The sequence below is a fragment of the Lacerta agilis genome, chromosome 6, assembly GCF_009819535.1.
Source record: "Lacerta agilis isolate rLacAgi1 chromosome 6, rLacAgi1.pri, whole genome shotgun sequence".
In the NCBI taxonomy this organism is placed as follows: domain Eukaryota; kingdom Metazoa; phylum Chordata; class Lepidosauria; order Squamata; family Lacertidae; genus Lacerta; species Lacerta agilis.
Window position 1 is genome coordinate 40,226,939 of NC_046317.1, and position 20,957 is coordinate 40,247,895.

At 40.4% G+C, this 20,957-nt stretch overlaps 2 protein-coding genes across 8 annotated transcripts in view; one reads left to right on the forward strand and one right to left on the reverse strand.

Annotated features, from left to right (window-relative positions):
* NRDC (nardilysin convertase) overlaps window positions 1-10,025 on the forward strand; it is a 30,942-nt gene extending 20,917 nt beyond the window's left edge. Inside the window, exons 22-31 of the mRNA XM_033152149.1 lie at window positions 483-645; window positions 1,340-1,371; window positions 2,000-2,138; window positions 3,164-3,211; window positions 3,977-4,029; window positions 5,076-5,159; window positions 6,890-6,980; window positions 7,644-7,760; window positions 8,697-8,786; window positions 9,303-10,025. Coding sequence (XP_033008040.1) covers window positions 483-645; window positions 1,340-1,371; window positions 2,000-2,138; window positions 3,164-3,211; window positions 3,977-4,029; window positions 5,076-5,159; window positions 6,890-6,980; window positions 7,644-7,760; window positions 8,697-8,786; window positions 9,303-9,497 — 1,012 coding nt within the window. The 3' untranslated portion in view covers window positions 9,498-10,025. The remainder of the gene's footprint in view (window positions 1-482; window positions 646-1,339; window positions 1,372-1,999; window positions 2,139-3,163; window positions 3,212-3,976; window positions 4,030-5,075; window positions 5,160-6,889; window positions 6,981-7,643; window positions 7,761-8,696; window positions 8,787-9,302) is intronic.
* Window positions 10,026-11,388: 1,363 nt separating this feature from the next.
* The window catches only part of OSBPL9 (oxysterol binding protein like 9), a 59,494-nt gene continuing 49,925 nt past the window's right edge, over window positions 11,389-20,957 (reverse strand). For all 7 annotated transcript variants that reach the window (XM_033152154.1, XM_033152152.1, XM_033152153.1 and 4 more), the window contains 12 exons: window positions 19,538-19,650; window positions 19,057-19,175; window positions 17,223-17,308; window positions 16,317-16,491; window positions 15,100-15,184; window positions 14,796-14,906; window positions 13,874-13,937; window positions 13,641-13,781; window positions 13,375-13,453; window positions 12,898-12,989; window positions 12,119-12,254; window positions 11,389-12,034 (listed from right to left, as the gene is read on the reverse strand). In XM_033152154.1, coding sequence (XP_033008045.1) covers window positions 11,960-12,034; window positions 12,119-12,254; window positions 12,898-12,989; window positions 13,375-13,453; window positions 13,641-13,781; window positions 13,874-13,937; window positions 14,796-14,906; window positions 15,100-15,184; window positions 16,317-16,491; window positions 17,223-17,308; window positions 19,057-19,175; window positions 19,538-19,650 — 1,276 coding nt within the window. In that variant the 3' untranslated portion in view covers window positions 11,389-11,959. The remainder of the gene's footprint in view (window positions 12,035-12,118; window positions 12,255-12,897; window positions 12,990-13,374; window positions 13,454-13,640; window positions 13,782-13,873; window positions 13,938-14,795; window positions 14,907-15,099; window positions 15,185-16,316; window positions 16,492-17,222; window positions 17,309-19,056; window positions 19,176-19,537; window positions 19,651-20,957) is intronic.

Genomic DNA, 20,957 nt, shown 5'->3' on the forward strand with positions numbered 1-20,957 from the left:
TGGCATGGAAGGGGTGTTAAACGTTTTTTTTGGGGGGGGGGACGGGGACTCTCATACCTTAACTGTTGCCCTGGGGCAAAGAGAGGATGAGATGGCATTCAGGGCCTAAGTTTCCTGCCCTGTGGGATTAGTCTCTCTTCACCTGTTACAGTTATTGTTGAGGAAATGGTTCTTCCCATCCCCAAATAGTTCAGTTCTCCATGTGCATTTGGAAGGTTTCCACTCTTAGCATTGTTGTTTACGTACAATAGTTCATGCACGCTGCAGTGTTCACGGAGTAAAAAGAATGGCAGGTTTCTATTCTAATGGAGATTTTGGTCTTTTAATGAAAAACAAGTAAGGAGCAAGATTTGAGCACGCGCATTTCAAATGAGTGCCATTGCACATTCTTTGCTTCCTTTCGGATTGGCTTATAGGAGGAACTTGAGAGGCCATCTATTTTCAGTTATCATGCATTCAGCTGTATTTCTTATTGGTCACAGAGATATACGCCTCTTAATACTGGAGCATGGCAGGTGGTCTATGACGGACAAATATGAGACACTTATGAAGGGCCTTTCTATAGATTCTCTACTATTGTTTGTGAAGGCTTTCAAATCCCAGCTCTTTGCAGAAGGCCTTGTCCAAGGAAACTTCACAAGCACTGTGAGTACAGATCTATCAGCTTCATCTGCCTCTCTGAAAGATCCTTTATTTTGATGATTAATAGCTAGTAGTAGCATAGGCTTATTCATCTATGACTTTCTACGCTAGTACCACAGCACAGCAGCTAGTGGTGTGTGCAACCTCCATGTTGATGGTATCTGTTTGTTGTTGCTGTAGGACCAAACCTTGCATAATAGAGTCCATCAAAAGGCTATGGCTAGAAAATCCACTCAACGTGAGAGAGCAGTTGTGCAGCTTCAAAGGAAGACTATGCAAGCAGTCAATGTGAAGGGAATTCATATTGCTATCTGTCCTCTGCTTGTGCTGGTCTAAGTGCCTGCAAGATTCTCATGCCACTCTTGGAGTGATGACAGTCTGCTTATATTCCATGTGTTTAGACTGATGTCAGATCTCCTCTTTGAAGTTCAGTGAAGGATTGGTGGGAAAGTATTCTTAATAGGCTCATGTAAAGGCCAGTGAAGAATAATTTGGAAAATGACTTATGATTGTATATTGGTGGTAAGCATGGGTTGTTTCTTACCCAGAAACCACAAATTATTTTTATCCCATTTATTTCTTCAGTGCTGAGAACACCAGATTTAAGTGTGAGCAAAATACTTTTGTTTTGTGTGGACTAATTTTGGCATTGGGTACATATATTTAGAAATTAAAAGACATATCATTTATCTTTAAGGAATCAAAAGAATTTCTGGATTATGTTGTTCAGTGAGTATATTTATACATTATATTAGAATATATATTAGGCTGTGAGGCATCACCAGAACTTGAATGGGAGGGATACCACTGAAAACTAGGACTGCAAACCAGTTTAAAAGAATGCTAATTGATTAATCGCATGAGTATGATTGATTTCCCTATCAGTTAAAATTATATATGGATAAAAACAGTATTCCTGAAGCCAAAAGCATATTCTCTTTGGTTTTAGGTGGCATACAAGTGTGTGTGCATCCTAGAGGTGTTCCCACCTGTGTGAAAAAAGGTAGAGGTGCCTCTCTTAGGATGGTGTTTATATCAAACACACACTACCTGATCAACTTGGACACTTGTTTAGTCAGTTAAAAGGTTTTCTAAATGAATCTAACCAATTCATTTATTAAACACTGCAGTCCTATTACAAACATAACTTCTTCCTAAAATTAAGACCCAACTATTCGGGTCATCAGCAACTGCCTCAAATTTAAGTTTTTCTCTTGCGGGTCTTCATCGAAATAATTCTTGTATTTTATGAAATAGACATGCCCACATGTTTATGATATCTGAGCCTAGATCATACTGTGTGTTGGGTTAAGGAGTGAGTTGACAGCTGACACTTTGATCTGTGGTCTTTTTTCAGAACATTGAGATTCCTTCCTTTGGTACATCCTTGTCCAGTTCAGTTCCGGGTGATGGACTTGCCCGGTGCTCATCTGTTGTGCAAAGTGAAGACCCTGAACAAAGGGGATGCAAATTCTGAAGTGACCGTCTACTACCAGGTGCTGTGGTGCAAAGAGTGGGTGTATTAATTCCTTTATAGTATTAATTCCTAGTATTTCCTCATAGTATGTGACCCTCCTTTATCACTTGAGAACTTGTTTCATAATCTGCACTGACATGGCGACTGCAGTGGGCTTCTGCAAGCAGATGGAAACTTTGTTCGTGTAAACATGTAGCTAGGAGTAACTTTTGCTGCTAAACTCCACTATAGAATGGAATCTAACATAGAAACTTTACAAGAAAGTGAGTGATATAAACATGCCAGTGGTTTGTCTATGGTGTTTACAAAATTCAATAGCCATTTATAAAGGTATAGCTCAGTGGTAGAGCATTTGACTGCCATTTAAAAAAACTTATCACATGGCAGCTTTAACAACATAAGGAGCCTGTAGTCTCTAGCTGAGCGTTGCCATTGCCCTACAACTTTTTGGAAATCCCAAGAGGTTGGGGGCCATGGTGACACCCTGTCCACATGCTAAACATTATTATGTCTTCTATTTCTCCATATGGGTAACTCACAACTTAATTCACATTTAGCTTTTGTGCATGCAGCTTTACGTGCTTGGCAAAAATACAATTGAAATGGGGTGGGTGACTGGGAAAAAAAACACTTTGGCAATCCCACCTGCCATTGATCCCGATGTGTTTTGACGTTTGGAATTTGGCTTTATGTGCTCACCCCGAGACGTGACCCTAGGCAGTTTAAGTTGAAAGTCATCTCTGTTTCATAGCTGTTTCAGGAAACTGGTAATCCTCTCCTTACAGCGCAGCTAGAAACTTTTAACTCTGTAGTCAGAGCTTCCATGCATTGTGTTTAGCATGCTTTACTCCCTTCCTGTGCATCCTAGTTTTTAGGTATATGTGAGAGGCTGAAGTACCAATAGGGCCTTTTATTATGGATTTGTCATGTATTTGGTGATTTAGAGAATTTTAGCATCTCTTCCCACTTTGGAGATAAACATATAGCAGAACTTAAAACCCAAACCTCATAGTGAATGAATTCTTTGTTGCTGTTCCCTTTTAGTCCGGAGCTAGGAGTTTAAGAGAATATTCTCTCATGGAATTGCTTGTGGTAAGTTTGGATTGCTTTCTAAAAACTGAACTAGGTTAATATCTGGACTTTCTAAGTGCAACTACAAAAATCACAACACTTGAGTGTAAATTCAGTTGGACAGCATAGTTGTTTCAAATCAAACCATAGAAGCCCATGTTTGGGATGTTTGTGCTGAAACTGTGCAGGGATAGTACAGAACATAGGTGGAGAGGCAAAAGGGTGATTAATATGGGAACTGGTTGTTATACAAGGGAAGGACAATGGCTCAGTGATAGAGCACATGCTTGGCATGCAGAAACCCCCTGGTTTGATCCCCGGTGTCTGTTGGTAGGTCTGGGAGGCACCCAAGTTCTAGAGATCTGCTGCTAGGCAGTAGAGACAGTGCAGAACTAGATAGACCTAATGGTCTGGCACATCATAAGGCCATTTCCTGTTACATGAAGCACACCTTGTTGACCTTTTTGAAGGGTCTTCCCAAATAATCAGTTCATGACATGGTCAATGTGCATTTCCAGAACACAGCCTACAACCTAAGTGTTCACTTCCTGTTATGTGAAGATACCAAACTTTCCTAGCACAGGTGGGACTAGACATGAGTGATGTAGTGCAAATTTATTTGGGGCAAGTATTTTGTATCTTAGGGTGATAAGCTGTTCTAATAGCTGGCTTAAAAATATAAATCATTGTTTCATTTTGTTTCATCTGCCCTGAGCCTTAAATACTGCTTTTTATGTGGGAGGGAAAATGCAAAAATATTGCTGTGATTGAAATACTTTGTTTCAGATGTACATGGAAGAGCCTTGTTTTGACTTCCTGCGAACAAAGCAGACCCTGGGGTAAGTTTCCATTCAGCTGCCCTTTGGAAGTGAGGTGCGTCAAGAAGGATGGGAGTAATCCAATAGACAATGTGTACTTCAACTTTCAAGAAGCCTTTGATAAAGTTCCACACCAAAGACTCCTGACTAAGCTTTAGCAGGTTCTCTTAAAAAGGTAAAGGGACCGCTGACCATTAGGTCCAGTCGCGTCCGACTCTGGGGTTGCGACGCTCATCTCACGTTACTAGCAGAGGGAGCTGGCCTACAGCTTCTGCGTCAAGTGACCAGCATGACAAAGCCGCTTCTGGCGATCCAGAGCAGTGCATGGAAACGCCGTTTACCTTCCTGCTGGAGCAGTACCTATTTATCTACTTGCACTTTGACGTGCTTTCGAACTGCTACGTGGGCAGGAGCTGGGACCAAGCAACAGGAGCTCACCCTGTTGCGGGGATTCGAACTGCCAACCTTCTGATCAGCAAGCTAGATGGACCATTCTCACAAGGGGTATTGGGATTAGGGGAGAGCAGTTTCCAAACTGGGTGGATAAGCTTCAAAAAATGCAAATTTGTTTCAATTTCTGTAAGTGAAAAGTGATGTTGATTGAGGTGAAAAAGTCAATATAGAACTGGCAGTGACTGACCAGGAAAGAGATATTGAATCATAGAATCATAGAGTTGGAAGAGACCACAAGGGCCATCCAGTCCAACCCCCTGCCAAGCAGGAAACACCATCAAAGCATTCCTGGTAGATACCTTGGTGAAAAAGTTGACCCTCCTGACTCCAATGGAATGGAGAGACCTGAGAGTCAATAGCATATTGATGTCATCTCTCTACTTTTTATCTGTAGTAACAAAATTAAAAGCCAACACTAAAATGTTGAGGGTTTTTTGCAGTCTTCTTTCTTGGCAGAATTTTTAGGTGGCATGTGTACTGATGAAGCACTGAGGATAGGAATCTTAAGTTAGCATCCTTATTACAGCATTCACATGAAACTTGCTTAAGATGTTTTGAATCATGCTTACGGAATGCTCTCCTCTTTGCCTCCCCGTCATCTCTTTGGGCTTTAGATACCATGTGTACCCAACTTGCAGGAATACATCTGGAATTCTTGGTTTCTCTGTTACAGTAGCAACACAGGCAACCAAATACAAGTGAGTTGCGCATTCTGTTAAAACTAATTTCACTGTTTTCATCAGGCCCTGTAAGCTCATTGGTTCTTCAGACACGGTGTTTTAGATACAGCATTCTCAAAACAGGAAATACAAACTCTGGCCTGCGTATTTTAATATGTTATCCTACAAAATAATATAATGCAATTTTTGGGGGGGTGCAATAAGTAAAAAAAGTTTCTTATTCTATCTTGCCTTTGCAACAGTCGCTTTTTTAATGATAGAAGTTTCCTTTTTTCTGTGTGTAACTGCCTGCCTCGGGACAGAAATGGCCATGAACTACAGTGGTACCTTGGTTTACAACCATAATCCGTTCCGGGTGTCTGTCTGTAAACCAAAACAGATTTTAACCCATGGTGAGCTTTCACCAATGGGCCTCCAAAAAATAGTTGTTCGTAATCCAAAAAAAGGTTGCAAACCGGGACGGGACACGCACCTCCGGGTTTGACATCCAAGACATATGCAAAGATACCACTGTACAGTACTCATTTATTTATTGCTTCTGCTCCACACACACACATTTTTTAAATGTCTTTACATCGTATTTCACAGCACTGTGGCTTTTTGTTGTGAGAGTAGTTTACAGTATCTGTGTCATATACCTCTCTACTTCAATGATAGGTAAACTGTAGCCTTCCAGATGTTGGATTCTAACCTCCAGCCAGCATGGTCAGAGATGCTGGGAGCTGTTTCCAACAACATCTGGAGGGCCACAGGCTATCCATCTCACCTTTGGGGCTGACAGGACAATGGTCTATCCACCTCACTCCTATTAACTTACATATTTACATGCTTACTCTTGGTTCAACGTATGGACTGTCTGCTGCTGTAAAGTATTGTAATTTATAAATAAGGATCAGCCAAAAAAAAAAAAATCATGGACTGCAGAATGAGGAATAAATACTTGCTCGTTGACTCCTTGTTTCTTCCCAGTGCAGGGTCTTCCTGTGGTTATAGGAGTCTGACAGAAACAGCATGGGGTTGCCCTTCTCCTTCCACTGGAATCCAGCGATTGCCAATGCCAGCACTTTTAAGCCCAGTGGATGCAAATTAACTCCTCGTAGCTGGTTCAAATAGGGACCCTGCTGGCGCTAAGAGTATATGTCTGATTCATCCTGCCCTAAGATATTACCAGGCTATGGGCAGAACTTATGGCATGCTGATCTCAGCTCTCTGATGGGGATATATTATAGTGAGCAGACACCTGTTCAGCCCAAATCTATACACAGGTGCCAACCCTGACTTCCACTGCCTTAAGGCTTGGATGCATGTGGTAGTGGCAGGATACTGAATGTGGACTGCAGGTAGCCCTGTCCTACTATTTTAAGGGTTAGATTAGGTCTTTTCCAACAATAAAACTTGTCTGGCTTCTCCTCTTTTATAACCTCCGCTGGTAGTCACCATGTCACAGGGTTACTAATGTAAAGTGAACTTAGGCTGCAGTCTTATTTTACCTAGGATTTACAGGAAATAGTTTCTCTCTACTCCCAATTGAGATGGTGGTTTCCACAAGGGAATTTGTTGTGGTAAATTGGTATTCACAGTTAACATTCTGATAACATGCAAAAGCAAAATTCTAGAGCAGTGTTCCAGTTTCTCAAAAACAGGCGTATACTTTTAGTAGAATTCAACTTCTGTTTTGTGGAACTAAACTCTTGAATGCAACAGCCACAAGGAATATGTGTTTTAATATATATTGTTCTTGCTTTCAGCTCTGAACTAGTGGATAACAAGATAGAAGAATTTCTTTCATGCTTTGAAGAAAAACTCAAACAAATGTCAGAAGAAGCATTCAAGACACAGGTAAGGAAGGGGTTTAATAAGATGCTTCTTTATTGGAAAACATTTCTGGAAAACTAATAAAAGAACAGCTTGATCAGGTCATGCTCTTCTGTATATCCATCTATGTGCCAGTAATAGTTTCAGGTTTGTATCTGAGGACCAGAAACTTCACAGCTGGTGATTTGCAGAAATCAAAGAGGAGTCTTTGTCTGGTGGAGCATTCCACTGCCATAAAATGCCTAAGTGTGCAAGAGTCCTCTTGCTGCCTATGTTTGTGATGATGTGAGTAGAGGACATACAGACTAAAAAAAGGAAACCTAGCTCCAGGCCACCTTACATTGTAACTACTGTTTTTGCTGTAGTGTGCTCAGCAAATTTTAATACACACCTTACTCAGCCATGTACCAGCTTCTCAAAATCGTCTTACTATAATTTAATTCCTTACAGATATATGGCTGGAAACATAAGGTGGTGCTATGAACATGCACCAGCAAGGAGATAGTTTAGTCCATATGTTCCATTCGTTTACTTAAAGTATAAATTCTCAAAGAGGCTGAGAACTGTACTGCAAGTATCCAAAATTTAGCCAAGAAAAAATTAGTGTAAATGGGGCATCTTCAATCTTTATTGTAGAAACAGCAACTGTGTGTGTGTGATTAGCGTCGCTTGTCTTTTGTACCCCAGGTCACAGCTCTCATTAAATTAAAAGAATGTGAAGATTCTCATCTTGGTGAGGAGGTAGATAGAAACTGGACTGAAGTAGTGACTCAGCAATATCTGTTTGACAGACTAGTCCGGGAGGTAAGTGACTTCTTTATTTTTAACAGCAGAATTCCTGCATGGTTCAGGTTTCTAAAATCTCATTAGACTAAGGTGAATCCCCAAGTACTCCAAATAAATGTATCTAATGCTACTGGAATTATAGCCATTATGGGGAGGAATCTCCATGGCTGAAGCATCAGTCAACCATGTTTCCTCCCACCACATTGCTGTGGTGCCAGTGTGTCCACAAAAGGTCTCGGTAAACACTCCCTCATAAATCCGCAACACACATTTGCAATGGCTGGGCTTCTCTGACATTGAACATGCCATGTTTAACAAGCTAAATAGGACTGGACACCCTACCCTCCATCTGTTCTGTAATAATAATAATAATATTTTTTAAAAAATATTATTATTTATATCACGGCCATCTGGAGGAGAGCAACAGAGTTTCTCTTTGTGAAGAGTATGGTGGTTGCTACTTTTTTCCTACTGATGCGGGGGGCATGGGCGCACAATTTGTCTTTTTCTACTCTTTTAGCTAATGTTAGTGGTCCTGAGAATAGGAACTCAGAAGGCATCCCCTTTAAATTTTTACAGGATTGTATCCCAGCATTGACCTTGAACAACTGCAAAGGTTTATGAGCCAGCAGAATGTTTCTAATTTATTTAATTTAAAGCCCGCCTTTTTGCAAGGCGCTCAAGGTACAGGATTTCCCCTTCAATGGAAGGGGAAGAGTTTTTGCCAATTTACTGTTCTCCCTGCACCTCTGATGTTCTAGAACTGATTTTGAGGGTACATTGGCAAAAAATGCTTCACTATCTGTTAGGGAGAACAATAATGGTAGGTTCAGCTGTATTCTGCACGGAGTTCATGGATAAAAGAAAATGGCCGATGCTTTGGGCTAATTTAGATACCCTACTTAACATGCAACTACTGTACTGTGCTATTTTAAACTATTCCATCTTTTGCAGATTGAAGCTCTAAAATCTCTTTCACAGTCAGAACTAATTGACTGGTTTCAAGCACACAGAGGTAAAGAAAGGAAAGTGCTTAGTGTACATGTGAGTATTTATGCTTTTTAAAATGTATTTGTCAGGGTCAGCTGAGACTAATCTGTGTTGTAAGTCCCTGGTTTAGAGGCTGAGCACACATTTGTTGTTTCTGCAATTATCAGGGCAGAAGTAGTTGAAGCTCTTTTTATGCAAAGCTAGAAAGAAGCTACCCCCACAATACTTGTTTACTTACTTATGGATTGTGGTTTTTTTGTGGGGGTGGGACAAGTAGGTACAAGGCTTTTGAGCTTCCAGTAAACAGTAGAAGCAACCAAAAGGTTCACTCCATTACAATCCTGGTTTTGTAGTAACTTGGATGTAGAATTGTATATGCAGAGCAGCGAGTAAAGAGCACTTGTAGCAGAGGATAATATTAGCTGTTACTATAGGAGTCATGGATCATGCAGGTACCCATGCCTGGTTTAGGGTGAATTTAGGAAAGTGAATCGTAGTTATGGAGGCAAGGCTGCATTTTGTTTGTTGTGAAATTTATCAGCTGGTAACTTTGCTATTTTGAAATTGCAGGTGGTTGGATTTGGAATACATGAAGGTGATACAGAAGCTTCATCTCTCACTAATGTTCACAGCCCCTCATGCAATGAAATACCTCAGCTAATGTTTTTGGACTCTTCGTCTTTGACCGATATCACTTGTATCAAGGACATCAAAGTGTATACATCAGCACTCAATGTTCTCCCATACCATAAGATATTAAAATAACTCATCTTGGAGTGCTATGTGTAGTACAACTTCACTACTGAGCAGCTTGGGGAGTCTGCTTTACTACTATGAATCCAACCTATCATGCTTTCTGGAAAATATGTAGCATAATACCTTCCACTGTCTTAAGTAATCTGCTACATGCATGTCCTTGAAGAGAGAAGGTATAAGCAAGTGTGTTCTTGGTGAAGTGGGTAAAATATAGGAAGATTAAAATCTTACATCCAAATAAAGGGCTGGACCCACCAGCAATCTAATGTATTAGGTCTCTTTGTTTGAAGTGCTATTTACGTAGATAAAATGGGGTCAAGGCGAAGTATCAGGGGTATCAAGTCCTCAAGACATTTTGTTTGGTTTGGGGAACAGAAGTGATTAACAGGATTCTCTAGAGAGTAGTTGATTACTTAATAAATCTGCCTGTCTGTAACTACATCCTTGGCCTTAAAAAAAGGAAATAAGAACCATTTGCATGAGATAATTCAGGATGAGTGCTCAGATACCATGTGCAATAAACTAATGAGATCTCAAGTTCTGGTTTTTTATGTACAGGCTGTTAGATGGACTGCAGAACCCCTTAACTTTAATTTTATAAAGTGTAGCCCTTGAAGGAAAAAATGCAATGCTGTTAATTTGACAACAAGTTTGGAAGACAGCCTACTTCAACTCACAATACCCTCCCTATATAAACAACACTATATACAGTTCAGGCTCCATAGGTCATTTTCTAAATTGATTACCTGCAATGGGACACATCCAAATGTGCATTCTCCTGTGCGTAATAGTTTGTCATATAAAGCTTTACAAAGACCAAAACAAGCCAGCCAGTTCTACTGAGTTTTTGAGGGAAAAGAGAACTCAAGACAGCCCATTCTGTACTGAGAGAATGGGTGGGGTAGGGTGGCCAGGACAGGCTAGCCTATCTGCAGCTTCTATATGCCCAAGCAACATCAGTACATTCAGCTGGGGTGAAGAGGCTCTATAGGCAAAGTAATGTACACCTTCTTACCCAATCAGTCCCCGTCCTCCATTAAGCTACCAGACAGAAGGAAGCGAAGCCTCAAATAACCCTACCACCCATTTTCAGTGCAGAGTAGGGGTTGTCTGGCTCCACCCCACCTCAAAGAATCTTCTAAACCCAAAACACAAGCTTGCATATACTATATAGCCCCATTACACAAAGGCTATAAAATGAGGCAATGATTTTGCACAGAATTTAAGAGCAACCTATGACAACTCTTAAATCAGCTTGCTTCACCCAGCTTTCCTACCCAAACCAGCTCTTATGCATCTCACCTAACTCAGCCTGTTGCACTCAGACTGTCTCATAAGGGAAACAACTGACTATACACATTTGTCCCAGTTGTACTACGACAAGAGTTTTCTACAGTGGGTATTAGGTAGTTGCAGCACCAGAGTAAAAGCACAAGTCACTCAGATTACCTTGATTCTGGATACAGCACATTAAAGCAGTAGTTTTTTCCCCCTTGCTATTTAATCATAACTCGTCTTAGATAGGTTGGTCACGCTACCAGAGCATTTGCCTATTATTGCCTAGATAAGGTTTCTGGCCAAGTTGTTACTAGTCTAGAAGACTAAAGGAAAAAGAGAGGCCAGTAAAAGCCAGCCTACTGCATTCAACACAATTGCCAGAAACAGGAATGCAGTAAAATTGGTTTCAACACAAGTGCTTGGGTCAAATTGTGACAAACCATCTTCTGAACTACTAGCACTGCTGAACAGAAGAACCTGGTTACTTAGATTGTGTTTGCTTGTATCACATATTGCCCTGGGTTTTCAAGTACATATGAGGATATCACTGTTTAACTTGAATATAATGCTCTTTCAAAGCATTCTTGCTGTGAAAAGGTTTACTCTGGAATAAAACAATGCATACAATTGAAAATCTATTTTATGAAGCATTATAGATGCACCAGCAGGAACCAAATGGTAATCTAAAATTACATTTTAGTTTCTAAAAATACCAAAGTTATTTTGGGGAAAACAATGAAATGCCAAAAAAATGATTTCTTAAAAAAACCCAAAACATACCAGTTGGTAGATTAGAATCTTGCATTTTCTAAACTGGCAGAATGAATCCTCATATTTACACAAATTAACTGGCTCTAATGAAGTCATGTATATGTAGGATGCCAGAATCATATGTAACTGGAATCAAATGCCCCATTGCACCTTTTACAGCAGTGGTTAAAACATATATGATGGGGATCAAGCCCAGGTTAATTCTTCTAGAAGCATGGGAGGTCAGACAGGAAAGGCCAATATAAATTACTGCTACACAGTCAAGGCTCTTCCTGTTTTAATTGTTCGCTGCATCAGTGAATCCAGTATCCCTGAGATAGGAACTGTAACTGGAGGAGACAGGCTCTCTCCAAAAGAAGAGTACTTGAAAGTTACAACTATCGCCACTAAGCCAAGGCTTCAACTTCATACAGGTGTTCCACTTAATATTTACTGGCAGCAAGTCGCTTGAGTAGTGGCTCATCATAAACCCAGCATTCGCCATCTTCATGGAATAGCTGGAAGAGAAGAGTACTCAATTAATAGTGTCACAGGAGGAACACAGAGATTTACAAAGGTACTGATTATTGACTAATATGTACCCGTGTCTCCCATGGAATCTCCTTCTCTTTTCTGGCTCTGGCTTCGGCTCTTTGTCTTTCTTCAAGCCTATGCTTTGCTTCAGTAGCTGAATCAATGTCTCTGATCTTTAAGTTGTAAGTTACATCTTTCCATAAGCTAAAAAATAATAATATTTATACAACATGATACAAAACTCATTTATTATTGCATGTTCAGGAGAAAGATTTTAAACTAAGATGAGGGGGAAATCATCCACGAAGGAAGATAAATAGGCAGATGGCCAATTTTGTTTCAAAACCTTGATGACTGACATTCATCCCATGTTACTGCTCATAATCCATGTTATATGCAATAAATAATGATTTATTTCCCAGTATGTGAAAGTAGATTTTTTCACATAATACAGCTAAACAATGCACTTGTTCTATCAAAATATAGAGGTTAAATAATTGATGTTTAATTTCAAGCAAATTAGATTTATGTGTCCCAGAGTCTCTTCTGCAATATAAGGGCTCCCATTTACAGAAAAGTCAGATCCAGCAGAGGCTATTGCAGGAGGAAAGGAGAAGCATTTTGGTGATTCTTCTGTAACCAGCCCCCTGCCCCACTCCTGTTTTCAGGGGACCTAGGTGGAAGGAGGAGTCTGCAAACACACCATCTTCCCCTCCCTGCTAATTCTAGTAGGAGTGTCATGTGAGGGAAATTCTGCTGGCAGGAATTCAGGATCCAGGCCACTAACCTCTATTTACCTGAAGGTCTGGGTTTTAGTAGGCAAGGGAGGAAGAAGAGTTATGCTTACCAGCGGGATTCGTATTCTTCTTGATCTTCTAGTTTTCTTACTTTCTTTTTAATGATAGGCATTTTCTTGGTATCTATAAAGACTACATTCTCCTAAAGAAAGAATGGCACTATTATTGTTTATATTTTTCAACTTAAATTTGTTCACCATCTAGGTTTTATTTATTGTTAAGTTTTGCAATCTGAAAAATTTCTCTGGGGCAATTAAATTTCACAGCAGAGATGCCATCAGCTGCCATGGTCTAGCATCAATATCAGCCCCCAAATATGCTGAGCCTCAACCTGCAAGAAGCGCAATTCACTCGATGGCCACCTGGGATATTAAATCCATTAAAAGGCTTTTGGGCTGAAGCCAATTTACTAGCAACAGGAAAAGGAATTCAGATGGCATGCTTTGGATAATCAGTATTTTCTTTGAGTGCCACAACATGTTCCTCTAGCCTATTGATTAAAACAAAACAGAAAAAAGTTGATTTACCCCAGTTGCATGTTTTGCATACATGACACCATTCCATTCTCCTTCAACTGAACAGAAAGATTTCTTGTCATTAGGAGAACTAAAAGGAAAGATAAAAAACGGGATTCATCACTACTAATAGTATTCATAATTATAAAACAAGATGAGTACCTGTCCAAAGTACTGGCTTAAGCTGCCAGTAGCTCTACTTCCCATCTTGTGTCTTATTCTCTTACTACCACAAGTATGAAATGAGTTTGTTGCTTAAAACCCCTGAATATACTTACAAGATTTCTGCTGTAACTCTGTGCTTTTTCCCACCATAGAAAGGTTTCGTGTGGAAGATTATGGTAGCATTATAGCCTGTCTTGGAGCAGCTAATGCTGCATTCTCCTCCCAGCTCTATCCATGGCACTGTGAGAATGGATCTGTCAAGGTAACAGAAGAGGCCCTTAAAGAGTTAGGAAAAGAAACATTTGCTATCATAAAATAAATTGCAGAAAAGTGTGAAGTCACTTACCTCCCGTAACCGTTGGGGAATGTTAGAATATAGTGCTCATCATAATCTAAGCATGATACACACCCTGCAAGAGAATAGGGCATTATGAGAATAACACAGTATTTTCATATTAAATAAGATAACAAAGGACCACAGAAGAATAAAAACGTTGCCATCAAAATCTTGGCTGCAAGTTATTTTCTGTTGAAGAACTAAGCCAATGGAATCAGAAAAGAGAACCTATGCTCCTGCCCCTTGAAATGTTTTGGGCCTTTCAGTTCCCTCTCCCACCACCTGTGTAGTCCTTAATTTATGATAGCATAATGAAAAGAAACGGCAGCATATCTGAATCTTTAATTATTGTTCTCTGAATTCCCCCTGAAGGTCCAATAAATCTACTTCCTGTTTGCCCCATTACTTTTTGCTCTGCTGCCATGTTTTAAGAACAAACATGCAAGACAGTGCAACAAAGAAAGATCCATACATTCAGTATTAACAGTTGCAGTAGCTGCACTCCATGAGGTCTGGGCAGATAACTTTCTGATCCCTGCAGCCCAAGTGGTTCCCTTCCCCCTTAAAACTGGAAATGGGGATCTTCTACAGATAATACACATGCTGAACTATGTGCCCCATAGTTAATGCCAGTCATATTGTGACTTCAGTTCTCTTGGGTCAGTTGAAGCCAAAAATATATGGCATCAGGATGAGCTGGAGCCTTTGCAAACATTGCTGCAGGCAATCAGTGTACAGTGACACCTTTTTATAATGAAAAGCAAGATCCAAAGGATTCTGTAATGGTTTGTGACTACTGCTGTGATTGCCACCAGACTTCAAAGAGAAATGTTATCCAGCATGAAAAAATAATTCATCAAATACTTACTCATAAATACATTTATTTAGAGAATCAGGAAGTAGATGCACATTTCTGTGACAGTAAACATACCTTGGCCTATATTATGAACGCCAATAGACATTCCCAGGAATTTTGACTTAGTCCAGATGTGGGCATTGAACTGTATTTTCTTGCTAGAGCATTCTGCATAAAATGCTGAAACTTAAGAACAGAAAGAAACAGAAAGAAATGGTAAACTATAAAGCAATAAATTCAGCATAAAACACCTGCAAAGCACAAACTGATATTTATTATTTACTACCCAAGTAAAATATCAGCAGCAAAGCCCAACACTGACTAAACACCAGCATTAAAACAGAGGTTTTAAAAATCTGCAATAGGCTTCTTCACTTACTTGGAGGGTGGTGAGAAACTTGTTCCGCTACAAACGTTACACTGTTTTGGGTAACCCATGGAAGTGGTCCATCTGCCAGAGTTTCCTATAAAGACGTATTCCAATGTTACATGATACACAGTCTTTTTAACATGTATACTGATGTATTCAGATGTGTTTCCTATCTAAATCTTCCAAGGATGCACAGAATAAAGGGTAAAATACACAAGGGCACAATATATGCTATTACCTAGGAAGTCATGATTTGTATGCCTAGGAAGAGACTGTGAAATAAATCTGGGCACACAGTATGACTTGCACAGTAGAGGAAGTGCACTACAGCATGATGTGTAGACATCACATGGATATGGCCTATGTAATTAGCATCTACGGGTATGACAAGGGAGGCGGGCCTGAGCATTCCAGGTCAAATGCCATGTGTGGTGTGGGAAATGTCTGCATAGGATTAAAAGGCATCATCCAGTGGGGGACAAACTCTGTTCCACAAAATTTACTCTCAGATTGGATGCACCAACTAGGAAAAGTCACTGCATTTGCCCACATATAAAGTATCATTTAGAAAATGTGCTCTCCTCCAAAATGAACAATGTGAAGCAAACTAGTATGGAAAGACCCTCCATGTTATCTATAAGTCCCCCATGTATTAGACAAGGATGATGATCAAGTCCAATAACTGGTCCTAGATGAAAGGGAAGAAAAATAAACCCATTGTAAGAGCTAGCTCACATTATCACCAAAGCCTCCAGGTCAATAAAGTATGATGTAACTCTGGGAGACCTAGATTCAAATACTCACTCAACCATGAATTTCAGTGTGTAACCACGAGCCAGTCACTCTATTTATTCTATCTCACAGGGTTGTGAGGATTAAATGGGGGGGGGGGACATGTATGTAGTCTAGAGCTGCCTGGAGGAAATGTGGAACATAACTGTAATAAATACATGAATTAAATGCTACACAAATTACTTAGAAAGATATCCTGAGAAAGTGATCAGAAGACAGATGGCACAGTATGAGACAGCATGAGGTCTGATGCTGAATAAAAAAACAAAAACTAAATTTCTCAAGCTCTGACTTGTTCAAGGCATCTTGAACTTAAATGTGGTGAATTGTCCCTACCTCTCAGCAAAATGGAAATGAGAGGTAAAACTTTTATGAAATGGCTGAGATAAAAAAGTTGCATTTTGTAAACAAGTTGTTAAGTAATTTTTACTAACCGTAGTTTCTTCTTGTTCCACACTTGGCAGCACCCAGTGACACCGGAATATTTCTCCCAGGATGGGATTGTAAGGCTTTTTAGCAACAGACCCTTTTCTTCCTGCATGGAAAGCTGAGAGGTACCACTTTACCACCTGAACCATTCGGTCCTTTGGATCTTTTTGGTCACTAATACTAGAGAAGACATAATAGAATAACAAAAGTTCTTAAAAAAATTGAAACCACAAAAATGTTATTCAAGATGTTTAAAACCGGGCTGAGAGAAAAAAAAATCTAACTGATGGTTTAGCGACACATTCCTACCTGTAGATAAAATGCTTTATCAGCAGTGTAAAACTAGCTGCCCAGTTTCAGTCCCAATATTGCTAGAGGCAGCTGGGTCTGTGATATATTCCAGAACCTACAGGGTTAAACTGTTAAACTGCTCTGGTCACATGACGTGCTGTAATCTTGGTGTGCCTATAAATGGGTTTCTGTTGCTTCCTGGAGTTGGAGTTTGGGGCGTGGTTTTTTCCCTTTCTCTTATGTTCTGCAGTACTGGGAGCAAGCATGCCGTTGCCCTCTCCCAGGAGTTGTAATGTTTCTGTAAATAAACACTTCTAACAGACCTGCTTCTTGCTGCGTGAGTAGAGTCTCTGCTAACAGCCCAGGAAACTGGGGGGAAAGCAAAGTGACACAGCAGGAGCGTGTTGGACTTTTTGCCAGTTTAAAGTGGACTACCCAGTTTACTGGGTAACAAGTAGGCAGCAAATCACATCTTTGTTCAAATTACATCATGCTCCTTAGACAAAAATGCATCCACTGAAGTGGAGCTGTGAACCTACGTGCTTGGATTCTGTGCAAATGAAAATAAAGCATGCACTACTGCAGGTATATAAGCTGTATGAAAACAAAATTGAGAATACCTTACAAATAAGTCTGGATGTGCAAAGAAGTCTGCATACATTTCTAAAAGTGATCTTCTTTCCAAAATAAAAGTTGGAAGAACCACCTGAGGGAAGAAACACACAAGACTCTTAAGCATTTGATTATCTAAAAAGCACTAAGTCTTAATGCTGCTCAAAACTGCTTAAGCATAATTTGACATTTCTAAGGATCAGCACTTATTGCTGGTACCACATTTAGTTAAAAAGCAGCTGGTCCTTTCAACTAAGCTTTCCAGTACAGGATTATTATTCCTTCCAGTAGCATGTAGAGACCAACTGATAGGTGTGGTAAACCTGTTGATGACTGCAACAGGAAAAAGCAAGGGGTGAGATGGCTAAAAATAGCTTTATCATGTACAATGAGATAATAATCCAATGTCTCTATTCAGACCAGGTCTCTCCATGGTTTTAAGTTTGGTAATAAGTTGCAATTCAGCAACTTCTCTTTCCAGTCTATTTCTGAAATTCTTTTGTAATAAGACAGCTACTTTGAGATCTTGTATAGAATGTCCTGGGAGATTGAAGTGCTCTCCTACTGGTTTCTCTGTCTTTTGATTCCTGATGTCAGATTTATGTCCATTTATTCTTTGGCGTAGGGTTTGGATAAATGGACATAAATCTGGTATCAGCCAATCACCCATTTCCACCACCCTTCTGAGTAATACCCCTCCCTACCCTCTCACTATAAATAAGTATAGTGACTTCTGTTTCAGTGTATCTGAAGAAGTGTGTATGCACATGAAAGCTCATACCAATAACAAAATTAGTTGGTCTCTAAGGTGCTACTGGAAGGAATTATTTTATTTTATTTTTTAAAAAATATTATTTTAATATTTTTTAAAAAAATTGTTTCAACTACGGCAGACCAACACGCCTACCTACCTGTAACTAGGATTATTATTATTTTACACAATACATCCAAGAAACTTTAAAAGGAGGGACATAATATACTTCTGGTTTGTGATCAGCCTATTGCAAAAGAAGGAACCTATTATGTACCCAATATTGTTTATTAAAAGAACAGCCCAGAATGTTGAGCATGGGGGAGAATCCAAAACAGAAACAACATTGGAAATTCTATTCATTTCACCTGTTTGGAGGTGTGAGAAATCACTATTCATCTCAGTTTAAAGGCAATAATGAACATGCTGCTCAATTGGGCCTGATTTGTCCTTCAGTATGTAATGCTAAGCCAGCCAAGTAACTGGCTTAGCATTACAAAAAAACCAGCACTCACAATGAGCAGAAACCAAGGCTTGCTCCTTGTACTTTCTGAATTTCATATTAAAATTCTTTACTTATTATTTGTGAGTTTTTTTTTAAGACTATGGCTTACTATCACGTGGATGAGATCAATAAAAAAACTTAAGATTGTCTCCATGAAATAAAGTTCAATGCTCCAGTCAAATTAATTTCAATGAGACTGAAACAGGCCTAACATTAAATGCTGAAGCATGTCATCAACTAGGGCTGTTCTATGGCACCCCCCCCAAAAAAAGTCAGGAGCCCTTAGGAGAGGGAGAGCTTTGGGCTGCAGTGTGGACAGTGCATCTTGTGCAAATATCATTGTAAGAGTGCAGCAACTAGATGCCACCCACCCTGTGTTGAATTTGAGCATGTAACAATCCATGCCATTGAAGAGATTACTTACAAACAAGTTTGTGCAAGTTTAACACATGCAGATTCAACAATCATAGTTAGGATTTGGGATAGAGATGCAAAATTGATTTATTTGATGACTGAATAATCTTGCACTCAAAGCAATTAAAGCCACAAACCGCTCAAACTCCATGAACCTCCTTTTGACTCTTACCTTGGTTAAGTCCATTCCTAACCTAACTTGTGACAAAAGATGCATGATAACGCTCTTGTGTTCTTCCACCGATTCCCCTTCAGTATCGTCATCTCTATCGTCAAGGGGATCAAACAGATCTGTAATAATAAACTGCATTCAACACATGCTTTACTTAATTAGATTTTGATTATTTGAATATTTTCTACTTAAGGTGTGGGGAACCTATTTGCCCTAATTTCATGTGTGAGAGAAAATGAGGAAGAAGGCGGCAGAAAGAGGGAGAGAAAATGAGGGCTCTGGGCCTACCCACTGTCAGCCCAAGTGGGGGAAGGTTCCCCACACCTTATCTAATACCCCAATTGGCAAACATTGGTGCTTTTTTCCCTTAACAATAGCACAGATATTGAAAGTAAGCAGTAGTCTTTTGTAGTATCTATACACGCTGCAATTTGTACCAAAGTGCTGTTGGGGCTCTGGATGGTTTGTGGACTTCTCTTACCAGCATCATTTGTCCCATTAGACATGGAAGAGTTGAGGGACTCTGTTGTGTCTGGGCGCTTCATACTACTTCCTGTGCTGCTACGAGTTAGGATTGCCCCGGGCCCTGAAGAGCTACAGAAAGATACAAAGCATTTTAGACCATTACAAACACGATAAGGATATGAAGGACTCCCACATTTGAGGAATGGCTGAGAAATAGTAAATTCCAGGGGAGATAAAGAGCAGCTTTAAGGCATGGAAAAGAGACCAAAGGAAGGCCAATAGTTCACTTTCATTTAGAATTTTAAAAGATTTAAGGATTGTAGCCAGAGGTTACAGGGGGCTGCAGTGGGTAGAAAAGGAAACCTCTGTTGTGTTCAGCAGCCTTCCACTTCCTTAACTTACAAATTAAAGTTCTTTACATACATTATCAGAATTTACCTGCCATTACTCTATGTTGTTGGTCACTTTGACAGGTAGGTCAACTGCCTGACATCATAGTGGCCCAACTACAAAGGAAAAAAACTGGAGCACACTCAAAGTGCACTGATTCTTTCCTAATAATAATAATAATAATAATTTATTATTTGTATCCCGCCCATCTGGCTGGGTCTCCCCGGCCACTCTGGGCGGCTTCCAACAAATGTTAAAATACATAAGAATATCACAGATTAAAAACTTTCCTAAACAGGGCTGCCTTCAGGTATTTTCTAAATGTCAGGTACTTGTTTATCTCTTTGACCTCTGATGGGAGGGCGTTCCACGGGGGGGGGGGGGACCACTACCGAGAAGGCCCTCTGCCTGGTTCCCTGTAGCTTTGCTTCTCGCAGTGAGGGAACCGCCAGAAGGCCCTTGGCACTGAATCTCAGTGTCCGGGCTGAACAATGGGGGTGGAGACGCTCCTTTGGGTATACTGGGCCAAGACCATTTAGGGCTTTAAAGGTCAGCACCAACACTTTGAATTGTGCTCGGGCGGCCACTCCCAGTCACCAGTCTAGCTGCCGCATTCTGGATTAATTGCAGTTTCCAAGTCACCTTCAAAGGTAGCCCCACGTAGAGCGCATTGCAGTAGTCCAAGCAGGAGATAACCAGAGCATGCACCACTCTGGCGAGACAGTCTGCGGGCAGGTAGGGTCTCAGCCTGCATACCAGATGGAGCTGGTGGACAGCCGCCCTGGACACAGAATTAACTTGCGCCTCCATGGACAGCTGTGAGTCCAAAATGACTCCCAGGCTGCGCACCTGGTCCTTCAGGGGCAGTTACCCCATTCAGGACCAGGGAGTTCCCCACACCCGCCAGCCCCGTCCCCCCAAAACAGTACTTCTGTCTTGTCAGGATTCAACCTCAATCTGTTAGCCGCCATCCATCCTCCAACCACCTCCAGGCACTCACACAGCACCTTCACCGCCTTCACTGGTTCTGATTTGAAAGAGAGGTA